Genomic DNA, 18,684 nt, shown 5'->3' with positions numbered 1-18,684 from the left:
GGCTGTCCATGGCCCGGGGCTGGGACCTGGGGGGGGGCGAAGATGGGGTCCGGGGGGGCTCAGCTGCCCCCCAACCCGCCCCACGGGGCCCCCCACAGCCCCCCAAGGCTCCTGTGCCCCCTGGGGCTCCCACACAGCCCCCAAGGCCCCTCTGCCCCCCAACCCGACCCACAGCCCCCCGAAGGGCCTTGTACCCCCGAAGAGCCCCTCCCAAGGGCCCTGTGCCCCCCCCGCCCCCCAAACAGGGCCCCAAGTCCTCTGTGCCCCCCCAACCTGCGCCACAGCCCCCCTGAACCCCCACCCCACCCCACAGCCGCACAAGGCCCCTGCGGCCCCCAAACAGCCCTGCACGGTCCCTCTGCCCCCAACCTGCCCCCCGGCCCCCCCCCCGAACCCACAGCCAGCCCCACAGCCCCCCGAGGCCGCTGTGCCCCCCCCCCCCCCACCTGCCTCACGGGCCCCCCAAGGCGTCTCTGCCCCCTCCGGCCCCCCAAAACAGCCGCCCCAAGGCCCCTCTGCCCCCCAACCCGCCCCGCAGCCCCCCCAGAAGCCTCCCCCTCCCCACAGCCCCCACTCAGAGCCCCCCAAAAACCGCCCCCCCACCCCCCGCCCCACCGCTCCGCTCCCGGACAGGCCCCGCCCTCCCGCGGCGGCGCTTAAATAGCCCGCCAGGCCCCGCCCCCCTCTCCCATTGGACGGCGGCGGCCAATGAACGCCGGGCGCGAGGCACGACGGGATTTGTAGTTCTTTTGGGGGGTCCCGAGTGGGGGGGTGCAGGTCACGTGGGGGGGGTCCTGGGGGGGGGTCCCGGGGGTCCGTGGGGCACAGGGGGGCGGGTCCTGGGGGGCCACAAGGCATGTGTGGAGGGTCCTGGGGGGGGGGGTCCATGGGGCACTGGGGGGGTCGGGGTCCTGGGGGGCCACAGGGCGTGTGTGTGTGCGGGGGGGTGTCCCGGGGGTCTGTGGGGCACATGTGGAGGGTCCCCGGGGGCCACAGGGCACGTGTGTGGAGTCCTGGGGGGCCTTAGGCCATATGTGGGGGGGCTGTGGGGTGGGACACCCCCCAAGTGTGGGGCAGACGCAGAGCAGGGGACACAGCGGGGGGCGCGCGGCCCCCCCAAACCCGCAGTCGGGGTCCGCAGCCCTTTAATTCCGTCTTGGGGTACAGCAACGCTGGGTGGGGGAGGGGGGAGCACAGGGGCCCCCCAGCCCCCCCACACCCCCGGGGGGGTCTCAGGGTGCCGGGGGGGTGTTGGGGGGCGCAGGGGGGGTTTGGGGGGGCTCCTTCTGCACCAGGAGGGGCTCGTCCTCGCCGCGGGGCGGGGGGTGCACCAGCACCCGGTCCAGGATCCCGAATTCCTGCGCCTCCACGGGGCTGAGGTAGCGGTCCCGCTCCATGGCCGCCTCTGGGGGGGCGCGGGGGGGTCAGGGGGGCCGGGGGGGGGCCGGGGGGGCCAGGGGAGGGGCCGGGGGGGGGGGTCTCACCGATGACGGGGAGGGGCTGCCCCGTGTGTTTGGCGTAGAGGCCGTTGATCTGGCGCTTGAGCTGCAGGATCTCCTCCGCCTGGATGGCGATGTCGGTGGCCTGGCCCTGCGGGGGGACGCGGCGGGGGGGTGGGGGGCGTGGGGGGGTCACACAGGGACACCCCGCACCTCCCCGCCCCCCCCCGCCCCAGGGACGTGGGGCTCAGCCCACCCATGGCATCCCCTGGGGGGTTCTGCCACCCACAGGGGGTCTGGTCCTGTCCCCAGAGAGGTCCCACCCCCCACCCCAGGGGGTTCCCAGCCCCACTCTGGGGTGGGTCTCGGGGGTCCCAGCCCCATCCCCATCCCTGGGGGGTCCCTCCTTGCCCCCCATGGGGGTGTCGCACCCCCCCAGACGCCATCCCCATCCCCACCTTCCCCCACCCCCCGCCATGGCTGGGCAGCCCCCACCCCCCCGAGGGGGGTGTCCTCAGTGCCCCCCCAGTACCCCTGCTCTCCCCCCCAGGGCCCCCCCATCTCCCTGAGGGCTGCTGCCCCCCTGTGCCCCCCCACGCCCAGGGGTGCCCCCCCCCCACACCCGGTGCCCCCCATACTCACCACCCCCACCCAAGCCCAGTGCCACTGATGCCCAGGGGTGCTCCCCTGTCCCCACACCTGCCCCCGAGGGCTGGTGCCCCCCACCCCCCGTAGCCCCCCGTAGCCCGTACCCGCGCGCCCCCCGAGGGCTGGTGCACCATGATGCGGGCGTTGGGCAGGGCGTGGCGCTGCCCCCCGCGCCCCCGCCGCCAGCAGCAGCGAGGCCATGCTGGCCGCCTGCCCCACGCACCACGTGCAGCACGGGCGTCAGCACGTACTGCATCGTGTCGTAGATGGCCAGCCCCGACGTCACGGACCCGCCTGCGGCACCGCGTCACTGCGGGGCCCCCCACACCCCCCCGGGACCCCCCACAGCCCAACCCCGGACCCACCACAGCTCCCCCCACCCAGACCCCCACAGCCCAACCGAGCCCCCCCACAGCCCTCCTGGAGCACCCACAGCTCTCCTGGAGCACCCACAGCTCCCCCCAGAACCCCATAGCCGCCCACAGCTCCCTCTGGGGCCCCCACAGCCCTTCAGGGACCCCCACACAGCTCCCTCTGGAACTCCCCCAGACCCCCCCAGCCCAACCCCAGCCCCCCACAGCGCCCCCAGGACCCACCACAGCTCCCCTCGGGACCCCCCCACAGCCCCTCAAGGACTCCCACAGTTCCCTCTGAGAACCCCCACAGCCCCCCAGAGCTCCCTCTGGGACCCCCACAGACCCCCCCCAGGACCCACCACAGCTCCCCTCAGGACCCCCCCAGCCCCCCCCCCAGCCCAAGCGAGCCCCCCACAGCCCCTCCAGAACACCCACATCCCCCCACAGCGCCCCCGGGACCCCACCAACGACCGCTCACACCGGGCTGTTGATGTACATGTGGACGGGTTTCTTGTTGCTCTCCGACTGCAGGAACAGCAGCTGCGCGATGACCAGGCTGGCCAGGCTGTCATCGATCTGCGGGGAGGTGGGGGCCCGGGGGGGTCCCCAGGGGGCTGCGGGTTCTCCAAGGGGTCAGGGGGGCTCCCCGGGGGGTTCAGAAGGGGTCCCAGGGGTGTCCCCAGGGGACTTGAGCAGCCTTCAGGGTGTTCAGGGAAGGTCCCCATGGGCCTGGAGAGGCTCCCAAGGGGATCTGGGGGTCTTCAAGAGGTTGTGGGGGCTCCCCAGGGGGCTTGGGGGCGTCTCCAGGGCAGTCGGGGGTCTCCCCAGGGGATCTAGGGGGCTCTGCGCGGGGTTCAGAGAGTGTCCTCAAGGGGTCAGAAGGGTCCCAGTGGTCTGGGGGGGGGTCTCCAGGGCATTCAGGGGGTCCCAGGAAAATTCAGAGGGGGTCTCCAAGGGTTTGGGAAGTGTCCCCAGGGGCTTGGGGGGGTTCCTGGAGCTCTGGGGGGCCTCCAAGGGTTCAGGGAGGGTCTCCAGAGAGTTTGGGGGGTCCCCAGGGGGTCCATGGGGGGATCTCAGGGGATCAGGGGGGTCCCCAGGGGTCAGGATTTGGGGCACCCCCGCCCGCCCCACTCACCGGCCCCATGACGCAGACAATTCGCTCGCGCAGGAGGCGGGAGTAGATGTCGTAGGCGCGCTCGCCCCGGCCCTGCGGCGGGGTCACCGGGGTCAGGGGGGTCATGGCAGGGTCAGGGGGGTCATGGGGTGACGGCAGGGTCAGGGGGGGAGGGGTCAGCCCCCCCAACTCACCATCTTCTCCACCGCAATAGGGATGAGGGGGGCGTTGGGGGTGGCTCAGAGGGGCTTACGGGGGGTCACGGGGGGATCGGGGGGTCAGGCCCCCCAAGACTCACCATCTGCTCCACCACGATGGGGATGAGGGGGGCGTTGGGGGTGGCTCAGAGGGGCTCACGGGGGGTCACGGGGGGGGTCGGGGGGTCAGGCCCCCCAAGACTCACCGTCTGCTCCACCACGATGGGGATGAGGGGGGGGCTGCGGGCAGGCGCCGTCCCGTGGAGGCTGCGGTGGGCGGCCACCCCCCAGGCCCGGCACAGGGCGCGCTGCGGGGGGCGGGTGTCAGGGCGGCCGGGACACCCCGGGACACCCCCAGCAACGGCCCTGGGACCCCCTGAGCTCCCCCCCCTCAGCCGGGACCCCCCAGAACCGCCACCCCCATGACGAGGACCCCCAATAAATCACCCTCCCCGTAACCGGGACCGCCCCCATGACCGGCACCCCCAAAAAGGCCCCCCCCATAACCGGGACCCCCGTAACCCACCCCTGCCCCCTGGTCCCGGGACGCCCAGAGGCGCTCCCTCCCGGGACCGGCCCCCCCCTTTCCGGTCCCCCGACGCCCCCCCCGGCCCCTCACCGACCCCCCGGAGCCCCCCGAGCCCCCCGGCCCCTCACCGTCACCCCGGGCCCCATGGCGACCCGACCCGGAAGCGCTTTTGCGCCCCGGAAGTGCTCAGAGCGCGCCGCACGTGACCTCCCCGGCACCCCGTGCCCGCCCCGCCCCGTCACGTGACGCCTATGACTACATTTCCCGTCGCGCCCGCGGCCCGGCCGCCATGACACCGCCGGGGCCCGACGGACCCCCAGAGACCCCCGGCAGGGCCCTATAGAGCCCCATAGACCGCCGCAGACCCCCCGTAGAGCTGGTGGAGGTGCTTTGCAGACCCCTATAAACCGCTGTAATCCCTCTGTGAGCCCCTGCAGAGCCCTCGTAAGCTCTTCCAGCCCCCTCTAGATCCCCTCCGGAGTCCCTGCAGGTTGTTGTAGACTCACGCAGTTCCTACAGAGCCCATATTGAGGTCCTGTACGTGCCCCGTAAAGCCTTTATAGGGCCCTGTGGAGCTCCGATAGACCCCCTATGAGCCCCCCATAGACCCCTACAGATCCCCTATAGACTTTCTACAGACCCTTCTAAAGCTTCTACAAACCCTCATAGGCCCCTACAGAGATGTTATAAATCCTCATACATGCTCTACAAATGCCTTACAGGACCCTATAGAAGTCTTATAGAGCTCTATAGCGTATCTCTAAGCCTCCTATAGAGCCATAATTAGACTCTGTACCCCCTTGTGGATCCCTGTACAGCTCCTGTAGACCCCCTGTAAGCCACTACAGAGCCCCTCTGTGGGGAGGGGGATGGGGGGCTGCGGGCGGTGGGGGGGTCGGGCGCCCTGCAGGGCCGGCAGGGGTCAGGGGCAGCCAGTGCCCGGTGGCACCTGTGGGGGGAGGGGCCCTGCTCAGGGGGCTACTGACCCCCCCTCAACTACCTCCGGCCCCGTTAATTACTGCCCATTAACCGCCCCCCTCCCACTGACCCCCTTATCGGGGCCGGTCCCGCTCATTAGCATTAATCCCCCTCATTAGCGTTAATCCCCCAACCACCCTGAGAGCCCCCCCCACTAATTACCCCCAGCAGCACTAATTGCCCCCTTAGCACTAATGAGCACCCACTGCCCAGCCCTGATCGCCGGGGACCCCCTCCCCCCCCCCCACCCCCCCGTCACCCCATCCCTCCCCCCCATCACCCCCATTAATTACCCCAGTCACTAATTGCCCCCAGCCGCTAATGACCCCACCTGGCTGATGAGCCTCCTCATTATCGCTCCCCCTCGACCCTCCACCCCTGCCCCCCATCCCTGCACCCCCCCGCCAGGGACCCCCAGGACCTTACAGGGGACCCCAGTGCCCCCTGGACCCCGCTGTCGGCCCCACATGCCGCTGGGACCCGCCGTGGGGCACAGGAGGTCATGGGGGGGGTCTCTGCACCGGCCAAGTGCCCCCCACAGCTTCCCCAGCACCAGGGGTGGTGGGGCTGGGTCTGGGTCTGGGGCTGTGGGACTGGGGGGGGTGGCTCTGGCTACCCCACATGGAGTGTTATGGGGCCCCATAACCAGCTCCAAGGGCCCCCATCCTGCCCCACACCTGGCCCTACAGCCCCACCCCCCATCCTGCCCCATAACCAGCCTCGTGGCCCCCCTGTCCCGCCCCACATCCTGCCCCATAACCAGCCCCGCCCCCGGTCCCCGGAGGCCCCGCGGTTTTGCAGCCGGGGCGGGGGGGGGGAAGGAAGGGGGAAAACCTAAGGGAAACTGGCCTCGCCTGACGTCACGCCGCCGTGACGTCACGGGGCGCCCCCGGCCGGACCACAGCTCCCGGCAGCCCCCGCCACCGCGCACGCGCGTCCGCCCCGCCCCCCCCCCGCGCGCCGCCGACCGACATCCTCGCCGGCCAATGGGCGTCCGCCAGCTCCCCGCGCAGCCCCGCCCCCCGCCCCCCCGCCCTCAGGAAGCGCCGACGGACGAGCGGGGCGGCCAATGAGCGCGGCGGCGAGGGCGGGGCGGCTGCGGGGCAACAGCCAACGGGCGCGCGGCGGCGGCTCGGAGCGGCCAACGGGCGCGCGCGGGGGGGGCGTGGCGCGGCGAGGCCCCGCCCACCGCCCGGGCGGTAGCAACAGTTGCCCCGGTGAGGGACGGCGCGGCCGCCATCGCCCCGCCGCGCCCGGCCCGGCCCGGCCCCCCCCCGGCCCCCCGGAGCCGCGCCGCCCCTCGGACCCCCTCGCCGCCCCCCGGACCCCCCCGCGCCCCCCGGCTCCGTCCCGCCGCGCCGCGCCCGGCCCGGGCCCCCCCCGGGCCCCCCCGCGCAGGTGGGTCGGGGCGGGGCGGGGCAAGATGGCGGCGGGGGGGAGGGGAAGGGAGGGGGGAGGGGAGAGGGGGGCGGAGGCGGGGGGGGGGGGCCGGGCCCGGCGGCGGCGACGGGATGGAGCCGGGAGGGGCGGGGCCTGGCGCGCGGCGCGGCCATTGGCGGGCGGGCGGGCCAATGGGGGGAGGCGGGGGGCGGGGGGAGCCAATGGCGGCGGGCGGGAGGGAGGGACGCCCCTCCCCCTCCGGCCCCTCCTCCCCCTCCCCCGCGGGCTGCCGGCCGTGACGTCACGTCACGCTGTGATGTCATGGGCCGAGGTCACGCAGCCTCCCCAACGTCACGTGTCACCCGCTGCTGGGGGCGGGGCTTCGTGACGTCAGGTCGGGGAGGCAGCGCCCGGTGGGGGAATGTGCCGTGCTGTGACGTCACCCCGTGACGTCACACCCGGGTGGCGATGACAGTGCGGGGGGGCGGGGGTAGGGAGACGTCACGGGCGGGCTGAGCTGACGTCACCGCCCTGCCACGAGGGCACGCTGTGACATCATGTTGTGAGGTCGCTGCCTGACGTCACCACGGGCTGGCGCCGCGGGGGGAACTCCAGCCAGTGACATCACCGCGACCCCGCCCTCCCCCCCCCCGCTCTGCCCTGACGTCGCAGGGGTGTTGCTGTGTGATGTCACTCAGCGACATCACAGGGCAGCACGTGCCAGGCCGCGGCGCCCCTCCCCCCGCTGATTTTTGTCTCTTCCCCCTCCTCCCCCCGCCCCGTCCCTCCCCCCCCCAGGCGCCCCCCCACCGCGCCCGCCCCGCCCCCCCCGTCGCCATGGCAACGCAGACCTACGTCACGGAGCTGACAGCGCCGACGCAGCAGCAGCCGCCGCCGGCCGCCCCGCCCCCCACCGCCCCCGCCCCCCCCTTCGGGGCGGAGCTGCCGGGGGGCCCCGCCCCCCCCGCGCCGCCCCCCGCCCCGCCCGCGCCCCCCGCGCCCCCCCCCCAGCAGTACATCGTCGTGACGGTGGCGGGTGAGTGACCGCCCCGCCCCCCGCCCCGCCCCCGCCCCGCCCCGCCCCGCGGGGGGCGGGGCGGGCCGTGACGCTCTCTCCCCGCCGGCAGAGGGCGCCCTGCGGCCCGGAGAGGCGGTGTCCGAGGGCAGCCCCGCCCCCCCCGCGCCCCCCCCGGCCGGGCCCAGCCCCGGGGTGCAGCCGGGCCCCGGCACCCAGGTGGGACCCGCGGGGGGGGGGGGGGGGCGCGCGGGCGGGGCGGGGCGGGGCGGGGGGCCCCTCCCCCCGGAGGGACCCCCCAGCCCCCACGGGGCGATGTGGGGGGAGGGGTATGGGGGGGCGTGGGGGGCCCTCCTCCCCCCGAGGGGCCCCCCTGAGTCCAAAGCTGGGGCGAAGGGGGGTGGGGGGGTGGGGGCAACCTTCCCCCCTGAGGGACGCCCCCCCCAACCCTGATGGGGCAAAGGGGGGGGGGCATGGAGACCCCTCCCCCCAGAGGGACCGCCCAAACCCTGACGGGGCAAAGTGTGGGCAGGGGGACCCCTCCCCCTTTACGGACCCACCCAAACCCCAAAAATAGGGAGCGGGAGGGGGAGTTGCACAAGGGACCCCTCCGCCCTTTTAAGGAGCCCCCCCAAACCCAAGAATGGGGAAGGGGGGGTATGTGGGAAACCCCTAACGCCCCCCCCCCCCGACGGTCCGTCCATCCCCCCCCCAACCTAGATGGGGCAAAGGGGGCTGTGTGTGGGGACCCCTCCCCCCTTAAGGGCCCCCCAAACCCAGCGGGGGGAGGGGGACGCCCCAGTGCCCACCCGGGGGGGGGTGGGGGAGGGGGTGGCGACCCACCCCCGGCATTCCGGGGCGGGGGAGGGGGTCCCCAACCCCCACCCCCACCCCCCCGACCCCCCCTCTGCCCCCAGCGCTCCCCGGCCCCCAGCAGCGGCGCCGCCCCCAAGGCCGGCCCCCCCCAGGAGGTGAGCGGGGCGCGGGGGGGGGCGGGGGGGCGGGGGGGGCGCGGGGCAGCACCCTAACCCCCCCCGCCCCCCAGGTGCAGCCCCTCCCCCCGGTGCAGCACGTGTACCCCACCCCCTACGTGGAGGGGGGCGACGGCAGCTTCGCCCCCAGCGCCATGTGAGTGTGTGTCCCTGGGGGGGCGGGGGGGACCCTGCCCGAGCCCCCCCACCTGAGCCCTCCTTATCTGACAGCCCTTCTCTGTCCCCCCGACCCCCCTCTCTCTGCCCCCTGACCCCCCTTGTCCCCCCGACCCCCCTCTCTCTGCCCCCCTTCAACCCTCCTGACCCCCCCGTGACCCCCCGACCCCCTTCTCTGACCTCCCTGCCCCCCTGCCTCCCCCAAACCCCCTCTCTGCCCCCCCTCTCTGCCCCCCTGACCCCCATCTTCTGCCCCCCTGACCCCCACCCTCTGACCCCCGACCGCTCTCTCTGCCCCCCGCCCCCCTGACCCCCCCTCTGACCCCCCCGACCCCCCTGTAACCACCCCTGACCCCTCTTGACTCCCTCTCTATGACCCCCCTCTCTGCCCCCCTGACCCCCTGTAACCTCCCCTGACCCCTCTCTCTGCCCCCCCACCCCCCTGCCCCCCTCTGCCCCCCCGACCCCTCTCTCTGCCCACCCTGACCCCTCTCTCTGCCCACCCTGACCCCTCTCTCTGCCCCCCCGCCCCCTGCCCCCCCCGACCCCCCCACCCCCTCTCTCTGTCCCCCCTGACCCCCCCGACCCCCCTGACCCCTCTCTCTGCCCCCCCGCCCCCTGCCCCCCCTCTAACCCCCCCACCCCCTCTCTCTGTCCCCCCTGACCCCCCCGACCCCCCTGACCCCCCTCTCTGCCCCCCTTGCCCCCTCTCTCTGACCCCCCCACCCCCTCTCTCTGCCCCCCTGACCCCTCTCTCTGCCCCTCTGACCCCCCCACCCCCTCTCTCTGCCCCCCTGACCCCTCTCTCTGCCCCTCTGACCCCCCCACCCCCTCTCTCTGCCCCCCTGACCCCTCTCTCTGCCCCTCTGACCCCCCCACCCCCTCTCTCTGCCCCCCTGACCCCTCTCTCTGCCCCCAGCCGCCCCGGGCCGTACCCCTTCGCCGACGCCCCCCTCTACGGGCAAAGCGCCGCCGGCGGCTACTTCGAGGGGCCGGGGGGGGCCGCGGTGCAGCCCAGCCCCCCCCCCCCCAGCTCGCAGGCAGCCCCCGCCAACCCCCCCGCCCCCATGTACGTCTCGGGGGGTCAAATCTTGGGGAGCGCCCCCCCGCCCCCGCCGCCCCCCAGCTCCGGTGCGGCCCCCCCCGCCGCCCCCGGCCCCCCCGGCGCCGCTGCCGGCACCTACGTCATCCAGGGGGGGTACGTGCTGGGGGGGGGGGGGCGGCCAGGCCTACTCGCACACCACCCGCGCCTCCCCCGCCACGGTGAGCCCCCCCGGACGGGGTGGGGGAAGGGGGGGGGAAGGGGGGGTTTGGGGGGAAAACGCACGGGGAGGGGAAACGGGCGGGGGGGGAAATGGGGGGGGTTGGGGGATAATGGGGCTGGGGTTGGGGGGGGCGCCCCTGAGAGGTTGTTTGGGGGGGAAACAGAGGGGTTTGGGCGGGGGGGGGGGCGGCCTGTCCCATCACGGGGAGCCCCCCCGGGTGGGGGGTTTGGGGGAAAACTGGGAGGTTTAGGGGGAAAATGGGGCTGGGATTGTGGGGGGCGGGCAGCAACTTTGTGGGGTGTTTTGGGGTGAAATGGGGAGTTTGGGGGGGGCAGCCTTTGGGGGGGCATGGGAGCTTGGGGGTGGGGGGGTGGGGAAAGCCCTTGTGGGGGGAGGGGCCCTGCCTGAAGGGTTGGGGGGAAGATGGAAGATTTGGAGGGGAATGGGCCCAAAAAGGGGGGGAGCATGGCCTGGGGGGGGCGGAGCATGGCTTGGGGGGGGCGGTGGGTGACACCACAGCCCCAGTTTGGGGGGGGGGGGGGGGCGGAATGTAAATTTGGGGTGGGGGGAACACACGCATCCCCCCAGCGCGGGTGGTCGGGGCAGGGATCCCGGGGCCGGGCGGCGTTTGGGGGTGGGTTTTGGGGGCGGGGCGGGGTGGGGGCGGGGGTGACGCCCCCCCCTCGCCCCCCCCCGCCCCCCCCCTCGCCCCCCGCCGTCCCCCCCCGCCCCCCCCGCAGGTGCACTGGCTGCTGGACAACTACGAGACGGCGGAGGGGGTGAGCCTGCCGCGCAGCACGCTCTACTGCCACTACCTGCTGCACTGCCAGCAGCACAAGCTGGAGCCCGTCAACGCCGCCTCCTTCGGCAAACTCATCCGCTCCGTCTTCATGGGGCTGCGCACCCGGCGCCTGGGCACCAGGTGGGGGTCCCCGCCCCCCCCCCACCCCCCCGGCGCCCGCCGGAGCCCCCCCCCGACCCACCTCCCGCCGCCCCGCTTTCCCCGCAGGGGTAACTCCAAGTACCATTACTACGGGCTGCGCATCAAGGCCGGCTCCCCGCTGCTGCGGCTCGTCGAGGACCAGCAGCACCTCGCCATGCGCCAGCAGCCCTTCGCGCAGAAGCAGCGGTGAGACCCCGCACCCCACCCGCAGACCCCGCCCCGCGCCCGGCGGGGGCCCCCCCCACCCTCCCCGAGCCCCCTCTGTGCATCCCATCCCGCCCCCCCCCCAGGCTGAAGCCCATCCAGAAGATGGAGGGGGTGACCAACGGCGTGGCCGTGGGGCAGCAGCCGCCCGCCGGCCTCTCCGACATCAGCACCCAGGTCCAGCAGTACCAGCAGTTCCTGGGTGAGCCCCCCAGCGCCCCCCACAGCCCCCCCGCGGCCCCCCGCGGCCCCCCCGGCCCCCCGTAACCCCCCGCGCCCCCCGCAGACGCCTCCCGCGCGCTGCCCGACTTCCCCGAGGTGGAGCTGCAGGGGAAGGCGCTGCCCGAGGGCGCCGGCGCCGAGGACGTCAAGGCCTTCCAGCTGCTCTACCGCGAGCACTGCGAGGTGGGGCGGGGGGCCGCGCACCCCCGGGGGCGGGGGGGGGACCCCAGAGACAGCCCTGGGGGCGGGGGCAGCAGGGGGACCCCGGGGGTGGGAGCCCCAACAAACACCCTCAGGGGTGGGGCAGCAGGGATGGGGACCCCGGGGGGACCCAAAAGACATCCCTAAGGATGGGAACAGTGGGGAGACCCCTAGGGATGGGGACCCCCAGAGAGACCCCCAGGGATGGGGACCCCATGGGGAACCCAGAGGTGGGGACAGTGGGGGGACCCTGGGGGGCTCCCCAGGGATGGGGACCCCATGGGGAACCCAGAGGCGGGGACAGTGGGGGGACCCTGGGGGGCTCCCCAGGGATGGGGACCCCATGGGGAACCCAGAGGTGGGGGCAGTGGGGGGACCCTGGGGGGCTCCCCAGGGATGGGGACCCCATGGGGAACCCAGAGGCGGGGACAGTGGGGGGACCCTGGGGGGCTCCCCAGGGATGGGGACCCCATGGGGAACCCAGAGGTGGGGGCAGTGGGGGGACCCTGGGGGGCTCCCCAGGGATGGGGACCCCAGGGGCTTGGGGACACCCTGGGGACACTGTGGCCACAGGGACCTCCTGCAGGGATGGGGACCCCCCCAGGGACACAGGGACCCCCTGACGTGACATGGGGACCCCCTGAAGGACATGGGGTCCCCCTCAAAGTGACATCAGGATCCTTGAGGGACTTGGGCCCTCCCCGGGGATGCAGGAACCCCCCGAGGTGACACAGGGACCCCCAGAGGGACACAGGGACCCCCAGAGGGACATGGGCACCCCCAGGTGACACAGGGACCCCTTGAGGGACACGGGGACCCCCAGAGGGATACAGGGACCCCCCCAGGGTGACATGAGGATCCCCAGGTGACACGGGGACCCCCAGAGGGATACAGGGACCCCCCCAGGGTGACACGGGGACCCCCAGGTGACACGGGGAACCCCCCCCACCCCCCCACGACACCCCCTTTCCCCGCCCAGGCCATCGTGGACGTGATGATCAACCTCCAGTTCACGCTGGTGGAGACGCTGTGGAAAACCTTCTGGCGCTGCAGCCTGAGCCCCCCCGGCGAGGCGGCCCCCGGCGCCGTGTGAGTGCCGGGGCGGGGCGGGGGGGGTCCCACGCCGCGGTGCCGCGGCCCCGGTGACCTCCCCCTCCCCACAGCCACGACGAGGCGGAGAAACGCCTCCCCAAGAGCCGCCTCGTCGCCCTCTCCAAGTACGAGCCCGTGCTGCGGTGGGCCAAGGACTGCGACCACGCGCTCTACCAGGGGCTGGTGGAGATCCTCATCCCCGACGTGCTGCGGCCCATCCCCAGTGCGTCCCCGCGGCCCCCCCGCGCCCCCCCGCCCCCCCGCCGGCGCCCCCTCCTCACCCCACGCCCCCCCCCTCCCCCCCCCAGGTGCCTTGACGCAAGCGATCCGCAATTTCGCCAAGAGTTTGGAGAGCTGGCTGACCAACGCCATGATCAACATCCCCGAGGAGATGGTCCGCGTGAAGGTGGGCTGGCGGGGGGTGCTGTGGGGCGCCCCCCCGCCCCCCTCAGGGCCCGGCGCCGACCCCCGACCTCCCCCCCGCGGCAGGTGGCGGCAGCAAGTGCCTTTGCCCAGACGCTGCGGCGCTACACGTCCCTGAACCACCTGGCGCAGGCGGCGCGCGCCGTCCTGCAGAACACGGCGCAGATCAGCCAGATGCTCAGCGACCTCAACCGCGTCGACTTCGCCAACGTCCAGGTGCCGCCGCCCCCGCCGGGGAACGGGCTGGGGGGCAACGGGGCGGGGGGGCCTGGGGGAGGGGCAGGGCCCCCCGCGCTTCTGAAACGCGCCCGCGCACCCCAAAACGGTCAATGGCGGGGCGGGGGGTGGGGGTGTGGGGGTGTGTGCTCTGGGATGGGTTTGGGTGCTGCCGTGGGGCTGGGGTTGTGCCGTGGGGCTGGGGGGTGTGTTGTGGGGCTGGGGGGGTTCCGTGGCGCTGGGGGGTGCCGTGGGGCTGGGGGTGTGCCGCCATGAGGCTGGGGTTGTGCTGTGGGGCTGTGGGGCTGGAGGGGTGCTGGGGGGCTGGGGGAAGGACGCCATGGGGCTGGGGGGCTGCCATAGGGCTGGAGGAGTGCTGGGGGGCTGGGGGAAGCATGCCATGGGGTTGGGGGTTGTGTTGTGGGGCTGGGGTAGGCGTGCCATGGGGCTGAGGGTGTGCCGTGGGGCTGGGGTTGTGCCGCCGTGGGGCTAGGGTTGTGCCGTGGGGCTGGGGGGCTGCCATGGGGCAGAGGGGTGTGCTGTGGGGCTGGGGGTGTGTTGTGGCACTGGGGGGGTGCTGTGGGGCTGATGCGTGTTTTGGGGCTGGGGTACAGTGCAGGGTTGTGGGATGCTGCAAGGCTGTGCTGTGGGGCCAGGCTGCCCCACACCTCCAGGGATCCCCATAGGGCTGTGGTGCCCCACAGAGCCACTCCTGACCCCGAAGTCCATGTCGTCGTGTCCCCCCCCCACCCCTTTACCTTGGCAGAGGGTCTCCTGGGTGCACCAGGGCGCCGTGGGCCGGGGGGTCCCACTGTGGGTTGTGGGGTCCCAGCATGTGCTGGGGGGTGCCGCTGTGGGTCAGTGGTCCTGCCGTGGGTCAGGGGTCCTGCTGTGGGTTGGGGCATCCCACCTTGGGTCAGCAGCCATGCCGTGGGTTGGGGGTCCGCCTGTGTATCAGCGGTCCCACTGTGGGTTGTGCCGTGGGTTAGGGGTCCCGCCGCGGGCCCCGCCATGGGTCAGGGGTCCCACCATGGGTTGAGGGATCCTGCCATGGGTCGGGGGTCCCAGCACAGGTTGGGGGATCCTGCCATGGGTCGGGGGTCTCTGCCACAGGTCGGGGGTCCCAGAGCGGGTCAGGGGTCCCACCACGGGCCGGGGTGGCCCTGCCGCGGGTCGGGGGTGCCGCCGCGGGTCGGGGGTGCCACCGTGGGTCGGGGGTCCCGGCACGGGTTGGGGTTGGCCCTGCTGCGGGTCGGGGATCCCTGCTGCGGGTCGGGGGTGCCGCCGCAGGTCGGGGGGTCCCAGCGCGGGTCAGGGTGGCCCTGCCGCGGGTCGGGGGGTGCCGCCGCGGGTTGGGGGTGCCACTGTGGGTCGGGGGTCCTGGCACGGGTTGGGGTGGCCCTGCTGCGGGTCGGGGGTCCCAGCGTGGGTCGGGGGTCCTGCCGCGGGTCAGGGGTCCTGGCGCGGGTCGGGGGTCCTGCCGCGGGTTGGGGTCCGGCGCGGGTCGGGGGTGCCGCCGCGGGTTGGGGGTCCCAGCGTGGGTTGGGGGTCCCAGCATGGGTCGGGGGTCTCAGCGCGGGTCGGGGTGGCCCTGCCGCGGGTCGGGGGTCTCAGCGCGGGTCGGGGTGGCCCTGCTGCGGGTCGGGGGTCCCAGCACGGGTTGGGGGTCCCAGCGCGGGTCAGGGGTCCCAGCGCGGGTCGGGGTGGCCCTGCCGCGGGTTGGGGTCCCAGCGCGGGTCGGGGGTCCCAGCGCGGGTCAGGGGTCCCAGCGCGGGTCGGGGGGTCCCGGCGCGGGTCGGGGTCCCAGCGCGGGTCGGGGGTCCCGGCGCGGGTCGGGGTCCCAGCGCGGGTCGGGGTCCCAGCGCGGGTCGGGGTGGCCCTGCCGCGGGTCGGGGGGTCCCAGCACGGGTCGGGGTCCCGGCGCGGGTCGGGGTCCCAGCGCGGGTCGGGGTCCCAGCGCGGGTCGGGGGTCCCAGCGCGGGTCGGGGTCCCGGCGCGGGTCGGGGTGCCGCGGGGGTCCCAGCCGCGGGTCGGGGTCCCAGCGCGGGTCGGGGTCCCGGCGCGGGTCGGGGGTCCCGGCGCGGGTCGGGGTGCCGCGGGGGTCCCAGCCGCCGCGCGCCCGGCAGGAGCAGGCCTCGTGGGTGTGCCGGTGCGAGGACCGCGTCGTGCAGCGGCTGGAGCAGGACTTCAAGGCGACGCTGCAGCAGCAGAACTCGCTGGAGCAATGGGCCGCGTGGCTGGACGCCGTCGTCGCCCGCGTCCTCAAGCCCCACCAGGGCACCCCCGGCTTCCCCCGCGCCGCCAAGCTCTTCCTCCTCAAGTGGTCCTTCTACAGGTGGGCGCCCGCCCCCCCCCCGCCCCCGCGGCCCCCCCCCGCCCCCCGCGGGTGACGCCGCGCGCCTCCCCCCGCAGCTCGATGGTGATCCGGGACCTGACCCTGCGCAGCGCCGCCAGCTTCGGCTCCTTCCACCTCATCCGCCTGCTCTACGACGAGTACATGTACTACCTGGTGGAGCACCGCGTGGCGCAGGCCCGCGGGCAGAGCCCCATCGCCGTCATGGGCGAGGTGACGGGGCGGGGCAGGGGCGCGGGGCACCCCCGCGGCCCGGGGGGGGGTGGGGTGGGGGGTGGGGGGTGGGGGTGGGGGGGTTGAGGCTCCCCGTCCCCGGGGCCTGACGGTCACTCCCCGCCCGCAGTTCGCCAACCTGACGAGTTCCCTCAACTCCCTGGACCCTGACAAAGGTAAGCGCCCCTCCCCCACCCACCCCCCAGGACAGGGGAGCCCCGCCCCCCCCCATGGCAGCGCCCCCCTCTCTGTGCGTGTTAACTCTGAAACCTACTGATGGCATGTGGGGGTGTGTGAGAGAGAATGCCGGAACCCACCAATGGAGCCCCGCCCCCGTGTGCGTGTTAACCCTGGAACCTACCGAGGGAGCCCCGCCCCCGTGTGCGTGTTAACCCTGGAACCTACCGAGGGAGCCCCGCCCCCGTGTGCGTGTTAACCCTGGAACCTACCGAGGGAGCCCCGCCCCCGTGTGCGTGTTAACCCTGGAACCTACCGAGGGAGCCCCGCCCCCGTGTGCGTGTTAACCCTGGAACCTACCGAGGGAGCCCCGCCCCCGTGTGCGTGTTAACCCTGGAACCTACCGAGGGAGCCCCGCCCCCGTGTGCGTGTTAACCCTGGAACCTACCGAGGGAGCCCCGCCCCCGTGTGCGTGTTAACCCTGGAACCTACCGAGGGAGCCCCGCCCCCGTGTGCGTGTTAACCCTGGAACCTACCGAGGGAGCCCCGCCCCCGTGTGCGTGTTAACCCCGGAACCTACCGAGGGAGCCCCGCCCCCATGTGCATGTTAACCCCGGAACCCACCAATGGAGCCCCGCCCCCGTGTGCGTGTTAACCCTGGAACCTACCGAGGGAGCCCCGCCCCCGTGTGCGTGTTAACCCTAGAACCTACCGAGGGAGCCCCGCCCCCGTGTGCGTGTTAACCCCGGAACCTACCGAGGGAGCCCCGCCCCCATGTGCGTGTTAACCCTAGAACCTACCGAGGGAGCCCCGCCCCCGTGTGCGTGTTAACCCTGGAACCTACCGAGGGAGCCCCGCCCCCGTGTGCGTGTTAACCCCGGAACCTACCGAGGGAGCCCCGCCCCCATGTGCGTGTTAACCCTAGAACCTACCGAGGGAGCCCCGCCCCCGTGTGTGTGTTAACCCTGGAACCTACCGAGGGAGCCCCGCCCCCGTGTGCGTGTTAACCCTGGAACCTACCGAGGGAGCCCCGCCCCGCCCGGTGCCAAGGGGCGGTGGCAGGGTTTGGGGTGGGGGGTGCTGGTGGTGATGCCCAGCCCCAAACCCTGCTGTCCCATCCCCCCCAGACGAGGAAGAGGAGGAGGAGGAGGAGAGCGACGAGGAGCTGCCGCAGGAGATGGGGCTGGGGGCGGGGGAGGGGGCGGCGCTGCCCCCCGACCCCCTGGAGACCCCGGCCAAGCTCCCCCGCACCGACGCCCGGGGCCTCTTTGTCCAGGCCCTGCCCTCCAGCTGAGGGCCCCGCCCTGCCCCGCCCTGCCCCGCCCGGTCACCCTGCCCCCTGCCCGCTTTCACCCCCGCCCGGCCCCCCCCCGCATCCCCTCCCCCCCCCGCAGCTCCCGGGGGGGCCGGGGGGGGGCGGGGGGGGCCGGGGGTCGCTCGGCGGCGACCATGTGCCTTAAGCAACGCGCCGGGAGCGTGTGCCAAAGCCCCCCCGCCCCCCCCGGGCCGGACGGGGGGGGAGGGGCGACACCCCCGGGCTTGGGGGGGGGAGGGGGGGGGGCGGGGGGGCCCCACCGCTCCAGCAAAGGGAACTGCAGGATTTGGGGATGGCCCCTCCCCCCCCGGGGGGGGCATTTGGGGACCCTCGGGGTGGGAGGGGCAAAACACACCCCGGGGGGGGGAGGGGGGGAGGACAGAGAGGGGGGAGGGGACAGAGCCCCCCCGCCCCGGTGTTGGGGGGCCACCCCTGCCCCCGCAGCCCCCCCGCCCCCCCCCCCAGTGCCAAATGCCCCCCGCCCCCGCTGCCTTACGCCAGGACCCCCCCGCATGAAGGGGCCCCCCCCGCCCCCCCCCGCGCTTCAGCCCCCCCCCCCGCCCCTCCCCCCGCATTAGACATTCTAGTTTTCGATCAACTTTGTGCTTTTGTACCCCCCGCCCCTCCCCCCCGCGCGCCCGGGGCCCCCCGGGGGGGGTGGGGGGAGGGGCGGGTGTTTGTGGCCGCCGTCGAGTGAAAAAAAAAAAACAAACAACAAACCACGAACCCCCACCACAATTTGGGGGGGGGAGGCGCCCCCCCCCCGCCCCCCCGCGCCGCCCCTCCCCCCGCAGAAGCTGTTTTCTACCTTTTGTAGCTCTTTCTTAAGAATAAAATCCGCCGTGGTCTTTGTCCCCCCCCCTCCCTGCGCCGCGGGGGGGCCCCGAACCCCGGGGGGTCGCCCCAAAACCCCGGCATTGGCCCCAAAACCCCGTGGGTTCACCCCGAAACCTCAGGGGTTCGCCCCAAAACCCAGGCTTAACCCCAAAACCCTGGGGATTGGCCCCAAAACCTATGGGGTTCGCCCCAAAACCCCGTGGGTTCGCCCCAAAACCCCGTGGGTTCGCCCCAAAACCCCAGGATTGGCCCCAAAACCTATGGGGTTTGCCCCAATACCTGGGCTTAACCCCAAAAACCTGGGATTAGCCCCAAAACCCCGGGGATTCACCCCCAAAACCTATGGCGATTGACCCCAAAACCCAGGGGATTGGCCCCAAAACCCCAGGATTTACCCCAAACCCCCCCCCCCCCGAACG

At 73.9% G+C, this 18,684-nt stretch overlaps 3 protein-coding genes and 2 long non-coding RNA genes across 5 annotated transcripts in view; 2 read left to right on the top strand and 3 right to left on the bottom strand.

Annotated features, from left to right (window-relative positions):
- Positions 1–15,723, bottom strand: part of YIPF2 (Yip1 domain family member 2) — a 46,882-nt gene extending 31,159 nt beyond the window's left edge. The window contains exon 1 of the mRNA XM_064437255.1: positions 15,712–15,723. The gene's annotated coding sequence lies outside the window, so the exon portion shown is untranslated. The remainder of the gene's footprint in view (positions 1–15,711) is intronic.
- CLPP (caseinolytic mitochondrial matrix peptidase proteolytic subunit) lies at positions 1,129–4,527 on the bottom strand. The gene is given in 9 exon segments (XM_064437187.1): positions 1,129–1,405; positions 1,485–1,590; positions 2,192–2,257; positions 2,259–2,318; positions 2,320–2,382; positions 2,924–3,019; positions 3,579–3,650; positions 3,961–4,062; positions 4,412–4,527. Coding segments are annotated over 9 exon segments (756 nt in total). The 5' UTR covers positions 4,430–4,527; the 3' UTR covers positions 1,129–1,232.
- RFX1 (regulatory factor X1) lies at positions 7,449–18,280 on the top strand. The gene is given in 18 exon segments (XM_064437248.1): positions 7,449–7,677; positions 7,769–7,875; positions 8,574–8,627; positions 8,702–8,784; positions 9,724–10,015; positions 10,017–10,067; positions 10,810–10,991; positions 11,079–11,198; positions 11,303–11,418; positions 11,503–11,621; positions 12,619–12,728; positions 12,803–12,954; positions 13,040–13,137; positions 13,221–13,370; positions 15,497–15,705; positions 15,783–15,936; positions 16,067–16,112; positions 17,241–18,280. Coding segments are annotated over 18 exon segments (2,409 nt in total). The 5' UTR covers positions 7,449–7,478; the 3' UTR covers positions 17,408–18,280.
- LOC135310092 (uncharacterized) lies at positions 13,926–15,126 on the top strand. Its single transcript, XR_010370363.1, has 3 exons — positions 13,926–14,354; positions 14,484–14,549; positions 14,926–15,126. It is a non-coding gene; the product is annotated as an uncharacterized LOC135310092 (long non-coding RNA).
- Positions 18,174–18,611, bottom strand: LOC135310158 (uncharacterized). Its single transcript, XR_010370378.1, has 3 exons — positions 18,584–18,611; positions 18,504–18,544; positions 18,174–18,440 (listed from the first exon to the last, which is right to left on the bottom strand). It is a non-coding gene; the product is annotated as an uncharacterized LOC135310158 (long non-coding RNA).
- Positions 18,612–18,684: the final 73 nt, after the last annotated feature.

The sequence above is a fragment of the Phalacrocorax carbo genome, chromosome 30 (assembly GCF_963921805.1).
Source record: "Phalacrocorax carbo chromosome 30, bPhaCar2.1, whole genome shotgun sequence".
In the NCBI taxonomy this organism is placed as follows: domain Eukaryota; kingdom Metazoa; phylum Chordata; class Aves; order Suliformes; family Phalacrocoracidae; genus Phalacrocorax; species Phalacrocorax carbo.
The sequence above is the reverse complement of the archived record's forward strand: the minus strand, read 5'-3'. Positions and strand labels throughout refer to the sequence as shown.